Source organism: Microcebus murinus, chromosome 25 (assembly GCF_040939455.1).
Source record: "Microcebus murinus isolate Inina chromosome 25, M.murinus_Inina_mat1.0, whole genome shotgun sequence".
In the NCBI taxonomy this organism is placed as follows: Eukaryota; Metazoa; Chordata; class Mammalia; order Primates; family Cheirogaleidae; genus Microcebus; species Microcebus murinus.
In genome coordinates, this window is record NC_134128.1 from 18,337,945 (window position 1) to 18,355,690 (window position 17,746).

General features: G+C 40.3%; 1 protein-coding gene across 6 annotated transcripts in view; it reads left to right on the forward strand.

Annotated features, from left to right (window-relative positions):
* The window catches only part of NRP1 (neuropilin 1), a 133,843-nt gene that overhangs the window by 41,859 nt on the left and 74,238 nt on the right, over window positions 1-17,746 (forward strand). For all 6 annotated transcript variants that reach the window (XM_020284191.2, XM_012776511.3, XM_012776512.2 and 3 more), the window contains exon 3: window positions 12,229-12,410. In XM_020284191.2, coding sequence (XP_020139780.1) covers window positions 12,229-12,410 — 182 coding nt within the window. The remainder of the gene's footprint in view (window positions 1-12,228; window positions 12,411-17,746) is intronic.

Below are 17,746 nucleotides of genomic sequence, written 5' to 3' on the forward strand. Positions count from 1 at the left end.
TTGCCAGCCCTATCTTGCTAAAACAATGATAGCTCAAAACCTTCGAGCAATTAGAGAAGTGGTTTCTTTGCTTATCTGACCTTTTTTTAAGATGTTAGCCTAATAAAAATGAGTTCTTTAAATTTTTCTCTTCCTATAATACCATAAAACCTAGAGACTTATCAAAGGGAAATAAAATATAGGGGCAGATAGCTGCAGGCCTATCAATGTGGAAGAGGAATTAAATGTGGTCTTAGGATCAGCAGGTGGGAGCTACATTAAATACTAAAGAAACATTTGCTCAGGGAACGAATCTGAGGCAAAGTAAGGAAGATTTGGAATCATCACCAGGGCGTCAAAGATGGAATGAGCTTTCTGTCTGGACTTGGGGCATTTCCCCTTCCTGTAGGTTTCTGAGCAAAGCTGATCAATCCCGTGGTAGGAATCTCAAATTATAAGTAGATTTTGATCATTGCAAAGACCCATTTCATCATCTCCTAAAAAATCAGATGGAATGGTTTGCCTTTCATCAAAATACAGTGGAAAGTTCTGATTCTTCTATTAACTGGATTTGAAATATTGTTCCAGTCCCTTAAGTATTCCTGGCTTCAGTTTTCTCATTTATAAAATGCAATATTGATCTATTATCTCTTCCCACTGTAAAATACTGCTGAGTTCTATTCACGGTGGTCACCTTAACTCTAAGCAGTAGAGCCAGGCATTCTTGATTCCTGCCCTCAGAGAGACAAACTAGACCAACCCACGCCAAGTGCATTTGTCAGCCTCGGTTGAGTTCATTTTACCAAGTATAGGCACAGTTTTAGGTATCAGTATCGTAGTTGTTTAGCCAGAAACAGTTGCTAAAACAGTTTTTCATAGCATGGATTCAAATCAAATCCCTAACATTCAATGCAGAATAGGAGAAGGAAGTAGGTTGCCAAATTTCTATCTCTGTCTTCTCAAATTTATGTCGTCATCTACAAAGTTGATTCCCTCCCTGAATTTTTTATTCCTCTTATCTGTGTTAGTGCAAAATAAGTGACTTTTCAAAATAGCACATAGACAGTACTTTATGGCGGCACTAATTCCATAGGTATTATGTAATAAAAGGGTCTTGTGATCAATAAGATTGGCCTATGTTAGATTAAATCAAGTTAAGTCAAGGTTTCACCACTGTGGGACTTCTTAGAGCCCTTAACATGTTGATATAAATTGCAAATATTCATAAAAAGAACATTATACAAAGCATTTCCTAGATAATTTGGGGGGAAAAAAACCTACATTTTTCCCTTGAAGCATTTAATAAGCCTAATACTAAGAGGAACACGTTTTAAGAAATCTAGTTCTATACTATTTCTACTTCCTACTAGAAAAAAAGGGTAAAGGCAACAAATTAGAAAGTGATGAAACCAATAATAATATGGTCTAGGTAATTTGCCATAGCCAGAGAAAAAAAAGCCATCAGAATTAATGAAATATCTGAAATATGAGGTATTTTTAAAGTAACATAACAATTTCAAGACCCTGCAATGTTTTTAATAAGCTTGCACGGTAAGGATTCCCAGTGGAAACTGTAAATTTGTAAGCAAGCACTTATCTTGCCCCAAAATAATTCAGGAACTAAAATGCTGAAAAGCTGGCTTTGTTCCTATCTTTTCCTGCAACTTTATCTACACTATCAATTCTCCTAATAAACTTTTATTCATAGATAAAGTACAGCCAACTCTAGCCCTCTCCATTAAAAGCATTCAAAGAATAGTGAAAAGGTAAATCATTTTATGTATTCTGGTTTTTAGTAAAAAAACAACAACAACAAAAAAACACCTTCTGTTATGGAATAATTAGACAAAGCAAAGAAAGTAAAATACAAGATTCTTTTTGCCTACCTGCCTTGTTTTTACAGCTGAGTGTTTCATATCATCTTGGGGAACTTTTTATGCCTTTCTCTAGCTTATACTGTGCTTAGGAGAAGAATTTGTTTGGAAATGCTCACTTGATGATACATTTTATTTTAGTGAACTTAGCCATATTCTTTTTTCTTTTTTCCCCTATTAAACTTGTCATAAAGATACCTGGGGATTGAGGAGCATTTTAGGTGGCAGGATGGGAGTTATAAATTCTCATGGTTAACTTAAATCCATGTTCAAACCACAGCTTTTTGGCAAGCTGCCCCTTTACGTGGGCATATGGTTAAACTTAGCTGACATGCTCTGAGGCTACCGGCAATGTTTATGGCCACTGCCTTCCTTCCTTCTAAACACACAATTACACCTTAAGGTCCGTATAAATCATGAGGTTACCTAGGTCATTAAACCTTTCTTTTCTCTATGATCTTGTTCCTAATCCAGAGATAGTTAAAGGCTTGCTGTATACCAATTAATTAGTCTGTAAGGCAAGTCAGTGAAAAGAACAAAAACAATCACATAAATTGCTGGTTAGATAATAACCAATGATTCTCTGAATATTTTGTTTTCAACTGGTTTGCCTGTTGTCATATAGAAAAAAAAAGTCCTTGCTGACATTTGAAGTATTTTATGTCCACTGATATAGTTCTGATTATATAAATGATCCATTGCATTATGAATTGATTTGGGGCATATAGAGAATATTTGGCAGAATAGTTAGACTACTAGTAGCTCAGTAGTCTGCAGCTGATAGCACCCACCTTCTGACTTAATAGAATTTAATGAAAAAAGAGAGATGCTGTAAGTGCGAATGTATCAGACTCTAAAGACAATTTACAGCAGTATGTGGCCTGTAGTAAACATTGGGGATTAAAGAAAAGGCAAATCTCTCTATGACATGATGTTTTTCTTATGTATATTTCATTCTAGCATTATAAATACATTAGGCCCATATCAAAAAGTTTCCTGTTTCTTGGCTGTGGTTAGCTTAGTGCTTTGTACTTTAACTAAATTGCGGGAAGGATCTACCGGACAGAATAGTACAATTTTGACTTGGATTACTGCCCACTCCCCATCCTAAAATTCAGCTCAGCCTTTCTTTTACTATTAGTGTCACTAGAAAGAAGAAAGATCTCATCTGTTCCAGTAGACCTATTTTTCTTCATTATGTTTTGCTTTCCATTTTTTCAGAAGAGATGAGCTGGTGGTCATTTCAGGGTAAGGGACTTCCTTACTCCTGAATGAATAATCTTACCTCCTTGATGTCAAAAACATTCTATGGTAATTACTGGAGAGGGAAAAAAGTAAAACTTTAAAAAAACAAGTATTTGCCAACTTTAGTTCCTACAGTTCTGATCAGCAAACTGTCTAGATCCCCACTGAATAATTACTTATTAATATGGAGGATTTTCTTTAAACTCTTAAAATTAGCATATTAAGTCCTATAGTGTAAAACAGAATTATTGTTTTATTTCTTTTTTCCAAAGAATGGAAAAGATAACTTGAGGATCACGATTTTGTGATGCTGGGAGGCAGAGTCACTGCCTTTCCTGAACTGGAAATTGCACGCTGGCACTCCTACTCGTACCGAGTAAGGGGGCTTTTTGAGCAAATTCAGCCCTACACGCTAATAGCACTAATCCAGCTGCAGATCATTGAATCAGTCAAGGTACATCAATGGAAGCACTTGACAGATTTCATGATCTAAAAAACAAAACAGCATACCATGGTATACATAAATTGCCTTCTTTAACTCCATTATTGACTATGGCTTTACTTGATTGCTTTTTGGCAGTAGTACTAGGGCAAGACCTACCGTCACTCTAAATAGTATTTTTCAGACTATGAGGTTATGGTCATATTCTAAGAGTCATCTTCTAACTGAGAGATTCCCCTGGCAGATAATAGCTGAATCTCCTGGACTGCATAAACTACAACCTGTTTTGAACTAGGTAGTATACATTTTGGAAAAGAAAGCTCTGCTCTGTGCAGTTTTCTATGTATATGTCTCTTTCCTTCTCTCCATATCCCAACCTCACTTGGAAGGAAATGATCAAGCTCCTACAGAGGTCATTGCATATATTATTTCATTTAATCTTCCTACAATTCTGCAAGTTAATCATCATTCTGTCCATTTTACAGACTCTCAGAAGTTAGTTGAGTAACCTGCCCAGGGCCTTCCCCTAGTCAGTGGCAGAGTATGAGGATGGATGCACTTTGTGTTGTGTCAAAGATGGTGACCCCTGGTGATGAGGGAGACTCCTTTGAACCTAGTTCTTATGGCCTCAAAACTGTCTCTTCTAAACCATGGTAAAAAAAAAAAAAAAAAGATTAGGTTAACTTAAAAAAAGAAATGTTACACTTAGGAAAGCTGAGAGGAGAGGAGCAGAGAAAATATTCTGTATAGAAGAAAAAAACTTAAAGATAAAAGGACTTAAAGTCAATAAAGGCTGGGTAATCACAGCACTTTAGGAGGCTGAGGTGGGAGGAACCCTTGAGGCCAGGAGTTTGAGACCAGCCTGGGCAGCACAGTGAGAACCAGTCTCTACAAAAAAAATGGAAAAATTAGCCTGAGGTTGGGGAATGGGTGGGTGGGATGGCGCATGCCTGTGGTCCCAACTACCTAGGAGGCTGAAGGGGCAGGTTGCTTGAGCCCAGGAGTTTGAGGCTACAGTGAGCTACGATGATGCTACTGCACTCCAGCCTGGGCAACTGAGTGAGACCCTGTCTCAAAATAAATAAAGCCAATAAGAAGGAAGTAAATGTGTCCAAAATACCTCTTCTGTCACTTCTTGATAGCTTAATTTGCTATATAAACCCATCTTGAGACAATCCGTGAAAAGTAATTCTTACATATTTTTCTTTTTCCTGGAGAACAGTGGAAAGTTGGCAAGAAGTAAAAATGTTCTCTGGAATAGGGAGGTGAACAAGTTGTAAATGATGTTAATATCTTCCAGATGGCACAGTTTTACTTGGGAATTTAATTTATTGTAATTAAAGGCATGTGAATTTTCTATAAATACTGAACTTTGCAAGTCTGACACTAGAAGACTCCATCACTTCTCAGGCAAGGTTGTTTTAAGGGAGGCCATTCCTTCCCTTCCACTTAAAATGCATCTTTGGGTTTTGTCATCTGATCCAAATCATAGAAATATTTTCTCATATGAAGGGTTGTTTTTTAATCTTCCTTGCCAATAAATCTTAATTATGAAGTGAAATTCCTCAGAAACAAGAAATTTCAATTCCAAATATTCTGCATGAAAATTATATGTTGACCATTGCTTTTACCCACACGTCTTGAATTCTTTCATATTTTTATTTCTGAAGCTATGATCACTTTTCCATCACATGTGTGTTGGACAATCTTGGAATTTCTGGTTTTGCTTCTATCAGGAAAGCCTGGCTCAATCCATAATCCTGTTTTCATTCCCACTGTGAGCAAAGCCTGTAGGTTCAGGGCTCCCAAACTCACAGCCAGTGTGGCGTGAGAACATTGAAACGGCATCTTGCATCATGAGGTTCCCAATCCTGCACGTGACCTTAGCCTGGACATGCTACTCTCAGCTCTGTCACGATGTCCATGTGAGATGACCTTTCCCGCCTTCATTTCCTACTGCAGCTTTTGATCACCACGTGCTCTATGAGAGTGTGGTCTGTGTGGTGAGCAGAATTCCAAGAGTGTCCCCAAGATCTGTAGCCCCTGGTGTACACACACCTTCTCCCTGTTATTCAATCAAAGACTCATCTAGGTGCTGCTGCAAGGGGACTTTGCAGATTTAATGAAAGTACCAAATCAATGGGCCTCAAGAAAGAGACATTATCCTGGGTGAGCATGACTTCATCAGATGAACACTTAAAAGGGAGCTTTTGTAAAAGCATGTTGAGAGACTGAGAAGAATTCCATGTGAGGGAGATTCTGAAGGTGGCTCTGAAGGTGGAGCGGGCTACGCAGAACGAAATGAAGGTGGCACCCGGGGTCTGAGAGCATCCCCAGCTGGCATCCAGCCAGAAGACGGATCTGCGGCTCTGCAGCGCAGAATGTGAATTCTGCCCTGGTGGTGTGAGCTTCCACAAGGATTCCATGCTCCGGGTGCTGCCCTACAATTGCTACCCTGAGCAGGGGATCCAGCCAGGCCGTGCTGCACTTCTGATCTTTATAATTATATGTGCTGTTTTGAGGCACTAAGTTTCTGATGATCTGTTACTCCACAATAGGAAACTAATAGTCTATTACCTGCTAAACATATATTGCCTCAGTTTCTCTCCCTCCAACTTGGTACTGACCAGCCATGATCCATTGCTGGTCATAGCCCCAACCTTGCTAGAGGTTTCTTGGAAAAAGGTCTAGGGATTCCCAGGGAGTGCCCTCAGGCTCAGGTAGGAACCTGCTCTGAATCTAGGGCCTGGCAGCACTGGGGACAGTCAAAAGGGGCTGCCCTTCGCTCTTGGTCACCAGGGGAGCAGATGGGCCCACCTGGCTGGGCTCTACCTGCCCTGGGACTGCTTGTGTTCTGGCCCAGGGTGCTGGCACTAGGGAACAAACAGAATTACAGCTGCCATTTAGCACCCTCCAGAGACAGCCTTGGTTCACCTCTGTCACCCAGGCTGGGCTTGGGTTCTAGTCATGTGGTCCCTGAACATCCCCCCTGAGCAGCACGAGCAGGACAGCTCCAGCAGGAAGCCCATTCGGTGAGACACACCAGGGACCAAGAGCTCTCTCTGTGTCGGTCTCTCTGTCTGTCACACACATGCACACATACCTTTGTCCACACCGAGGTGTCTCTTTATATAGCTCTGAGAACACAGTTAAGAAAAATCAATGAGGTATTAGTTAATGTGGCAATTTTCTGGCAACAATAACCAATTGAAAAAAAAAATGAGTCACCAGTTAATGACTAATACCCACTTCCCCACCCCCAAAATGTATGAAGGGGAGTAACAAAAGCAGATATTGGTATCAAGTTTGTCCCAAAGTCGGCAATATTAAGAGGATACAAATTACTTTCTGCATCTTTCCCATGATGCTTCTCCAGCTCTGGGCTTCTTCCGGGATGATACCACCTGCCGCCTGCCTTCCTGGGATCACTGTAACGATGACATGGGATAATATCCATGACAGCACTTTGTAGCATGGCAGTGACTGCACAATGTTGAGGACTATCGCCAGCCTTTTGGAAAGTAGGAGATCAAATCCTATTCATTTTAACTTTCTAGTATTAAGAAAAAAAAATCCCATAGAGTCTCATCGATCCAGTGGTTTAAAAAAAAAAAAAAAGGGCAGTCTTTGATTTACTTCCAAGATAGTGTATTCTGACCAAGAAATAAAAAATTGTTAATGAGCCAAACAGGTATTGATTTGCTACTTGGTATATAGGTAGGTAGTACTTTTCAAAGTAACTTTTATCTGATTATAAAGGAACACTTGTCAGTTGTAAGAATTTTGAAAAATACAGAAATGAATCAGAAACATAATCTCTCTACCCAGAGATAATCATTTAACAGCTTGGCCTATTTCCTTCTAGCCCAGTTTTTATTCTGCATATATAAGAATTGAGAATACAGGATTTTATATTCTGATTTTTCACTTATTATATCATAAGCATTTTCCCTGTTATTAAAAAAAAAACTTTTGGCCGGGCGCGGTGGCTCACGCCTGTAATCCTAGCACTTTGGGAGGCCGAGGCGGGCGGATTGCTCAAGGTCAGGAGTTCGAAACCAGCCTGAGTGAGACCCCGTCTCTACCAAAAATAGAAATAAATTAATTGACTAACTAAAAATATATATACAAAAAATTAGCCGGGCATGGTGGCGCATGCTTGTAGTCCCAGCTACTCGGGAGGCTGAGGCAGTAGGATCGCTGAGCCCCGGAGATTGAGGTTGCTGTGAGCCAGGCTGACGCCACGGCACTCACTCTAGCCTGGGCAACAAAGTGAGACTCTGTCTCAAAAAAAAAAAAAAAAAAAAAAAAAAACTTTTGTTAAACCTGCTTTTTAATGGCTGACTAATATTTCATGATATGAAGTACATAAGTACTTGACATTATTCCAGATTATTTCATTAGAATAGATTTCTAAAATATACTTTTACTAAATAAGAGGCTATGACCATTGTAAGGCTTTTCATACATCTTGATTAGAACACTGCAAGCAAGCCTGAACCATTAGGGGGCAGATCTCATGCAAAATCCCTCGGAAACACAGGTGCAGACTAATGCTAATACACAGATGCAGAAAACCTGTTCTCTTCCGAGGGCTATGAAATGGGATGCTTGGACAGCAGCGCAACAATTGCTTACAGGTTGTTCGGTTGGGGTAGCTATTAATGCCTTGTGCAAAATAAACCAAAGAGCCACCGAAACACATTTTTGCAGGCGAAAATTATGTTAGCCAACATCCATTTCTCACTCTGGTTTATGATGTCAGATATCATATTTCTCCATTATTAATGTACATATGCCCGTGGGGGTAGATCCTCTTGGAGGAGATTAAAAAGACACCACCAACTAACCCCCCCCTCCAAATAATGTGAGAATGTCCAGAAGCCTTAGGGGGCTGGTACAGTAGCTCAGCGTATCAGACAACACCCTGTAGAGGATTAGCTTTCTTTCCATTAACGGGCTCCACCATGGAGAGCCAGGGGTCATTTGTACTCGCAAGAGAAAACCCGACTTAAGGAAAGTGTGCTATTAGTCTATTCAGCACCACATACCTATAAAGCCTTGGAAACTGCTCTTTAGTGACTGAATACATTTCTCATTTTCCCATCACTTTTCCCCCTGCTTGGCCATTTTCCTAAAACCATAATTCAAACTTTCCAAAAGAAAAAAACTCTGGGTAATCCTTTCAAGGATTCTTAGAAGGAAATCTTTATTCTTTTATCACCCTTATGGGAAACCTAACTTGTGACTATTAGGATTCAAAATGTTTTCACCACCCACATCTACCTGGGTAGGGTGAGCGCTGGGGAGTATGGAAGCAGAAAGGCTTTTAGCTGAGGAGCTTGGATTCTAAAGCCAGGGACACCCGTGAAAAAAGCCACCTGGTGTGTTACACCTCAAAATTGAAACTGGGGGGAAATACCTTTTAATTACAACAGGGTTAGGTGGAGATCTGGGCATTCCTTTCCAGTAAATGTGCACGCTTTTGCCATTGTTAGAACAGGGTGAGAAAAGAAGATTTAAGAAAAAACTGGGAAGATGCCTAAAGAAAGAGAAGTTGGTTGTCTTCTGAATATTTTAAAAATCGACATCACATTTACATTCCCATGATTATAAGTGGGGAGGGACCTTCCTTAGATGGGACCATGTCTGCACTGTGAGCAGAGAGGAAGAGGCCCAGCTTCTAGACCTTGGCATGGAAGGCTGGTGGGTGCCCTTTGGACCCAAACACAGCCTCCTTGTCACCCAGAACATTCTTTTTCCAGAGGAGGGACTCAAACATGTGGAGTCGTCAACTATTCCTCCTCTCTTCTAGCTTTTACCAGTTAGATTCCTGGGATGCAACTCCCGGTTCTCATTCAGTGGCTGGAGCGTGGCGAATGAATGAGTCAAACAGGTGCCTTCATTTTCACCTTTGCAGGGCTCTGCTGTCACGACTGGGGATCCTGACGTTCCAAGCAATGCCGTGTTTGCCACACGGGCAGCAGTAACAGAGCAATGTGCAGCCGGCTGGGGGATTGAAATTTGCAAACTCAGTATCCTGGGCCTCGGGCCAATGCAGGCTGGGTGCGTTGCAGTGGTGACACATTTAGACTCTAGGGAGCGACGCTGGCACACCAGCTGCATTCCTGGCACCATGCTTGCCAGTGTGAAACGTATCGAGTGGAGCTGGTATCAACTCCAGAGGGAGAGGCAAGCTGCTTCCTTAACTTCTTTGGCAATCCCTCCCCCCCCCTTTACAACTTGTGCGCAATACACCCTCCTGAATATTTACAAGGATTTCTATTTGTGATATTCTTCGGGGCCCTGTTGGATGGTACTATGAAGGGAAGTGCTAAAATGATAGCAGCATTCCAGTTTACAAATGTAACTATAGTATTCCTGAATAATTCACTTTCCTAAAATTGGCACTTAACTATGCAATGACTTATCTGTTGCAGGGAAGGGATTCTAATCTACCCTTCCCCCAACACACACACACATACTCACACACTTTTAAAAATAGCTTTTACTTTTGCCAAGAGAAGAGCCTAGTATTTACTATCGGAGGATATGTGAATTAAAATACTAGTTGCTTTCCCTGTTGCAGCTCACCGGCATGCTATCAGCTGAGTTCTTTACCACCTGGGAGAAACAGGCCCTCAGCAGAAATGCCCTTCTTTCTTCCAAATGCCTCACCCACCTCTCTATTTGTGCCTGGAAGGCAACATGCGCTAGAATTTGGCCACTTAGTATTCAGACCATGTCAAGATTCAAGTAAAAAGCCTATATTGCAGAGCTGGGTACACAGTCGCCAGGCCAAACACAGTCAACGGTTCAAATCACAGTGAAATTATAAGAAAGCATGAGCAAAACACGCGGACCTGCCCTGTCAGTGAAGCAGGGGAGATAAAAGGAATTACTCCATAAATGCCAACTTGGGAGGCTTTCATGAATACAGAGATGGTGTTCTTTCCAGCTGCCTCCAGTTGACTGTAAAAGCTAGTTAGGATTTTGAACATAATGCATTCTTCTTCCTCCTCCTCCTCCCTCCTCTTTCTCCTCCTCCTCCTCCTCCTCCTCCTCCTCCTCCTTTGTCTTCTTTTAGCATGCAAAGCATCTCCCAAAGTATTGAGAAATGAACAATTCCTCTGTGTATTTCCATAATTTTGCAAAGGGACAGCGATGTTAGCAGGCCAAGTGATTACTACTGGAAGCATCAGACATGGCAGAGGAAATGTAGTTAATACAATAACTCACATATGTTAATGCTTAGTTCCATCAATGTCAGCTTTATTTTCTTCTTGATATACACAAAGCTGGCACACAATTTTAACTGATGAGGTAATGTCATTTTTAATTTAGAGAGCCTTAAGCTGTCCGCTTTAACTTGTGATATCATCTCTGCAGTTGTCTCCTGAGACTTTCTATAAACATAAGTCATGTGTCCTGGGCAGTTGGAGATGGGATTGTTAAAGATGACATTGGTCATCGGGAAGATTTCCCCCACTTTGATCTCTTTTAAATTGCCAGATACAGTTTATGTGACTGTCATATTTTAGCCATTCCTGAAATTAATATATCCCAGGACTTTTGAACCAAGTTAAATACAGGAATAAAATAAAGGTTTGAAATGAACAGATTGTAATGTTTTCATGTCATTTCTAGAAGAAAAATGGAAAGCAAATCATATTCCCTGGCTCTTTGGTGACCTGGTAAACTAAAAATGAGCAAAGAGCAAGATACTAAAAAATATACAACACCAATTAAACAAAAACCTTCCTATTTTCCTGGGGGACACTAGTGTATTGGAGATGGTTTTCATATTAAAGATAAATTAGGCCCAAGCATATCTGTCATCTCAGTGTAATCTTTTGAGTAATATTTTATTGTCACCTCCTTTATGATTTGTCTCCCTAATGTGTCATTATTAGACCTGAAATGTTTTTTAATCCCATTGCTTTGGCGATTTCAAGTGTGTCGTATTTCTTTTTCAAACAGCAATATTCTTTTAAAGACTCAGGCTGGTAGGTATAAACAAAGTTACTTTCCATTTTTAAATAAACTCTTTTTCTTTGGAGAAGTTAATGCTCTATGATCTAAATGCTGTTTAGGGGAAGATAATCTGTGTTTTAACCACTGGATGTGGATACCAAGAGAGTTTTTCCCTAAGAAGTCTGGAGTTTGGCAGAATTGAGTTCAATCATAAAGAATCTGTTTATTATTCTGTGGCCATATGTTTAGAGGGTCGCTCACAGAAATCAAAGTATTGTTCGTGGCGAGCTCCAGCCAAGGAGACATTTTGAATTCATAAAGGAACTTCACAGTTTGAAAAGAATGCATAGCATTATGTATTGACACCCCACCGCCATAGACAAAGGAACACAATTTAATAATAGAGGATTGTGCTCATGAGATTTTTCTTTTTCTTGTTAATTGGTTACTTTAACTGACATTGTCTGCAAGTATAATGGATACCATTATTCTTAATAGTTCTGTGTTGCCAGATGATGTATACAGACTTGATGTAGTCCATTTTAATTATTTCATTTTGCTAGATGTTTTTTTCTTCCATGTGATGCAGTGGTGAATGCAGATAGCACTTTTTTTTTTCTTCCTGACAGACTATGCTGGATAATGCTGGATTCTAAATTATGGAAATGAAAAGGACATTTCTCACTAATGTTTTCTTCCATGTGTATGTGCTAGGTATGACTACGTGGAGGTCATCGATGGAAGAAATGAAAATGGACGTTTATGGGGAAAGTTCTGTGGCAAGATTGCGCCTTCTCCTGTGGTGTCTTCGGGGCCATTTCTTTTTATCAGATTTGTCTCTGACTATGAAACGCATGGTGCAGGATTTTCCATACGTTATGAAATTTTCAAGAGAGGTGAGTAACTAACCTGCTATAGAACGAGTATGACTGAATGTTCACTGAACATTGTTTGACTTCCTGAAAGACAAAGTGGAAAGAAAGACCAGGGTAATGCTTTTATCCTTTCCTTAAAACATCATATATTTGTATTACAAAAATGTTGGGAAATACTTTAAGTAAAGGAAAATTATTCCTTATATGGAAGAAGTATGTTTAAAATTGGGAAAAAAAAAGTATTTCAGGAGTCTAAATTGAATCATTCCCATGTATTGACCAGTGTTTAGAAGGAATATAATCTACAAAATTCTTTTAAAGGCATTTATTTTTATTTTTCTTCTTTAAAAACAAGCTTGATCTGCTCTCGAGGTTTGATTTCTTTTGTTACAAATGCATTAGTCCCTCTTACCTTAAATCCATGGATGTCCCCTTTATTTTACTGCAAAATTCAAAACTGGTAGTTCCCAGGAAAAACAAAGTGGCCCACCAGCCTGGTGGTTTCTGTAGCTACTGGGGGAAGAAGAGGTTTTCTATTAAAAGACGATGATTAGGTAAAGAACATCGTAGAAGAAACTAAAAAGTAATGCTTTCAATGGCATTCTCTTTAGGAATAAAATATCAGTTACCCCCTCTAATATAATCATTTACTAATCTTCTGTCATAGTGGTACAAGTGGGATGTGATAGACCCTAACAATTTATAGGGTAGGAGGGATTAAACACACACATCGGTCAATAAATAAACACTGTGACTTTATCTGGATGTCACAGTTTTTAGCAACAGCCTGTAGATTTCCTTTTTATGTGTAAAATCCAACCTTCCTGTTGTTTACATTTTTTAGTTGGTTTTAATGTGTGGGAGACCAATCCGGGAACACAGGCTCAAGAGAAAGAACTTGCTTTAATAGGAAAAAATCTAGCTACAACCAATTTCAGAAGCCTAAGGTCTTCTGGGTCAAGGACAACTGAGGATAATGAAAAAGAGAGTCATCAGGAGTTTCTGGAAACATTGGCACAACTTCTTTAAATTTTAAAGCTATCTGACTCTGCCCCCAGATAAATAGGGATAGATGGAGAGAACTTTCTTTGGAAGTTTAAGCACATACGTACTTAGAACACATTTAATATAAATAATAATATACACATGACATCAGTATAAACAGATGATTACATATACACATATTTTGTTGTGTTGAAAGCTGTTTGACTTGTGTAAGTCATATTCTACATGCATGTATATGTACACACACAAACATACACATGCACCTCTTCCTGTGTTTGCTTACTGGCACATGGCACTATCAAAGACCAAAGGTGTCAGAAAGGGGCCAAAGAATAGCCTTTGGTTTTCAGTGTTTCTCAAAGATCTGAAAACGGTTGAAAGAGAAAAGAGAGAGATCTGTCACTAAGTGTCATCAGGGATCCTTGATCTTCCTTCCAAATGAGTTAAGCTCCCTACGTTCCTGTTGGCCTCAGATGTGCCTCAGCTTCCCCATCCTGCTCTGCTGGTCCTTGAGACTTGAAGCCACCTTTTGTTCTTTTCCTTCTTGACCCCCACACCCAATACAGCGTCTAGTCTGGTGCTTTTGAATTTTCATCCAAAGGACTCAAAGAGTCTCTGCCGCCTTTCCACATCCACTGCCATTAGCCAGAGGCCCAAGTTGTGGTCCTCCCCATGCGACTTTAACCTACCTGACGTAGCTTCCCAGACAGGCACAAAGCCACTGTCCTCAGAGTGCCTACAGTTGGTCTCCATCCCTGCCAAGGTCCCGTTCCAGGCCTGGCATCCATTGCCCCTGTGCCTGCCCTGCTTCAGCGCTCACAGACCCACAGCCTGGCTCCTGCTTTGGGATGGGGCACTGAATGGGATCTGCTGGACCCAAACATGAACTTTAATTCTGCCACTGCCTGTCTGTGTCAGTGCTCAGACCCTAGGTTTCCTCATCAGAAAACATGGAGTAGCGGACCTGTCACAGGCTTGTCGTGAAAATCTGTTGTGAAATGAAAGCATGGGAAAAAAATGCAGCCAGTGCCTGCCACTGAAGATGTGTTCAGTAAACAATAGCTGTTACAGTGATCATGGGTAGAGCTGGTGATTTCAGAATTTACAGCCCTGATCTCTTCCAGTATATTCTCACGTCCTCGGAAACCTGTTCTTCTCAGGAAGCTCTTCCTAATCAATCTGCTTTTCCCCCCATACACATATCTAAGTTGTCATGTGTGTGTGTGTGTGTGTGTGTGTGTGTGTGTGTGCACATATACACGCTATATACAGTGTGCGGAATGTTTGTGTCTGTATATAAACATCCCATGTACACACACATATCCCACTTACCAATATGTTTCTCCTTAATATTTTCAAATGTCTTCATGTGTGCAGGTTTCATTTCCCCACTGGATTGGTACTACCTGAAAAATCCAAAGAATGCATCTTTCCTCCCATCACTGTACATACTACAATGCATGTAAATATGTGTAGGTCAGGAATATTTTTTCCTCAAAAGCCATTTAATACAGAGTTCATGAACCTCTGTTCTTTTGGAAATAGTGAGTCTTTCAGGGTGTTGCAATTTCAAGTTTCCTCAAAACACATGAATTACACTAATCACAGTTTAATGCAACCAGGAAATTAATCTTTCACCTGTTGACTGTGAGGTTTTGGGGCATTAGATTACAGCCCTAAGAGAGACTTCGGCTGTTTCTAAGTCCCCAGGGCCATGTTGCTGCAGGGCCATCTTTCTCTGGGAGTCAGTAAGGCCAGGCCCCACCTCTTCCTGTTCTTCCTTGAGCCATTCTGGACCACCCTCGCTCTCTCCCCGGGAACCCCCGTTCCCCTCATACCTGACTCTTCCCAGATGCTGAAATCTTGGGCCACCAGCCCTCTAATTATTCCCACAGTTTTCTGAGGGTCTTGGTGCAAGGGGAGGGGTGTCATTTATTTCGAGTAGGACCGGTCACTTGATATGTTATGTGATTAAGAGTCTGTGTATTTAATAATAACTCCAAAGAGAGTATCTTGACTATTAGTATCCATTCTTATTGTCATTAGCAACTAAATGTGAGATTCTTATAGCCACAAAAGGTACCCTTATTAATAATAACATGCAAAGCATGGGGTTCATGTACTCCCAAAGCTGTGTGAGCATCACTCACTCCTAGATGCCCAGGGCTGCTGGTACTCAATCCTGGTCATTATTTGTACTCACCATGGAAGTCCTTAACGTGTTCCTGCCATTGTCCCTTTTGGAGGACTTGCTTTTCAACTGTGGCGAACTTAAGCAACAGCAAATAAGGAAAATATTAAAACAAAATTTGATGCATGATGGGGAAAATAAGAAATGACAGAATCTTTAAGTTAGAAAGGATTTGATTTTCCCAATCCTAAAACCCAACTCCCATTAGTTAGTTCTGCACAGAATTTGAGAACCAGAAGGGTTGAGAGGCCACCAGAGGCTACAGAGTGGGTTAGTGGCAAAGGCAGGACTGGGACTCGGATGTCCTGGTGCTCAACCCAGCTCTCTTCCATGACCCCATGGAATTTCCTGTGTTTTTTCAAAATACATTAGAAAGCCTGGGATAGCTTCCATGACATGGCAAGAGCACAGTGAAAGCACAGAAATTCATTCAGTTTTGAAAGTGTGCCCTTAATTCCTGTTGTTTTTTTTTTTCCTCCCCTTAAATCTTAATCTCACCTGAACAATTTTACCTTTTATTATTAGTATTTGTGTTAAACCTTGATGTTTACTTTGCTTTATGAGGACCTAGCCAAAGGATGTCTTTCCCTGGGGAGGAGTTTGGAGGTATCTAGGTTCACTGTCTCTACATCTTGGAAATAAAATTCTAAAATTCTTGGAAATAAAATTTTATATTTATAAATATAAACACACATACACACACTTGTGCATTAATGACTCAGCCACTGTCAGCACAGCCACTGTCATCTCAGAAGCCAAAAGAGTAATTTAGAAACAGGTTATGAACTATATAGCACATGTCATAATCTCTTTACCTGGAATTGACCTGGCAAAATGCCACATGTTCATAACTTTTACCAGAATCAAATAGATAAGCATCTGAGGCCCTCATAGGGAAGGGTGTGAGCCACATTCAAGAAGGTCTGGAAGGTAATTTTAAAAACCTGCAGACCAGGATAATTGTGCTCATCTGACAAGTATTCTTCTACATCTGCAATGCCATGGATATCTGATGTGTGCACAGGGAGAAAACTATTGATTTGTTTTCTCAATAGGCTGCCAGATATACTGAGCTGGAGATGCAGCTTACTGACCCGAGTCGCTAAAAATAGAGACCTACTAGTTAAATTTAATCTGTATTGATGCCTAATCAGTTGCCTCTGGTTCCTTGGCACTTTGGGAGAATATTTAGTTTCGAACAATCTCAACAAACCACCTTATTCAGAGTTCAGTCATTGCATACCATTACAGGGGCCTGTTCCTTCTGCCTGCATGTCACCATGAAAAAATGGTGCAGGAAGAGAATTGTTGAATTGAACATACCCTGAAATTCAAAAGGGTTAAGTCTTCTCTAATTCAGAGAGAGCCTTACATGTGTAGCTATTTGAAAATCATGGCCACGGTGGTACTAAGGGCAGAGTTGATATGCTCATCTCAGTGTATACAGGCACTTCTTCAGTTGTGTAGTGAAACTTCCCTATTCTGTGCTGGATAAAGTGGATTGAAATCATGGTCATACTGACAGGCATAAAGTCAATCTGCACTACACTCATGGATGCTCTTAACCAATTTAAATGATAAATCGCCATAATCTGTAAAGTCTTGATCACACTGAACAGTTATTAAAGTTACACATTATAAATATATACATCATGTGCACAAATCTATTAACGAGCAATTGTAGAATGGCATACTTACTGCATCCGATACTTTGGGGAAGGTTAGGGTGTCAGCATTGATATCGGGTGACTTCGGCATCATGGCCTGTAATCCCATTTTATCGTGCCCTCACTAACAGCCACACTTTAGCGGCACACCTGTGTCAACACCACTCAGAATGAGTCACTCACCCTGGGTACATGTACGAATTACCTTTCACATTTAGTTTGTCAAAGAGGCATAGGTCACATCTGGCAGAGTTACTGAGTCACTGGTGTAGGAATCTGAAACCCAAACTCCCTCCACTGAATTCTCTCCCTCACCTTTGTAAATGTTCTATTTCACCAATAAAGGGCTGTCAGACTCAAGATTTAAAGATTTAAGCTTGAAGGGGCTATAATTATTTCTCTAGGGCTCTGTCGAGATTTCTGCAGCTTACTCATTCACTGTTCCCACATGATTTTATATTTGTCATTTTTTCCCCCTGCAACAGCAGAAGTCT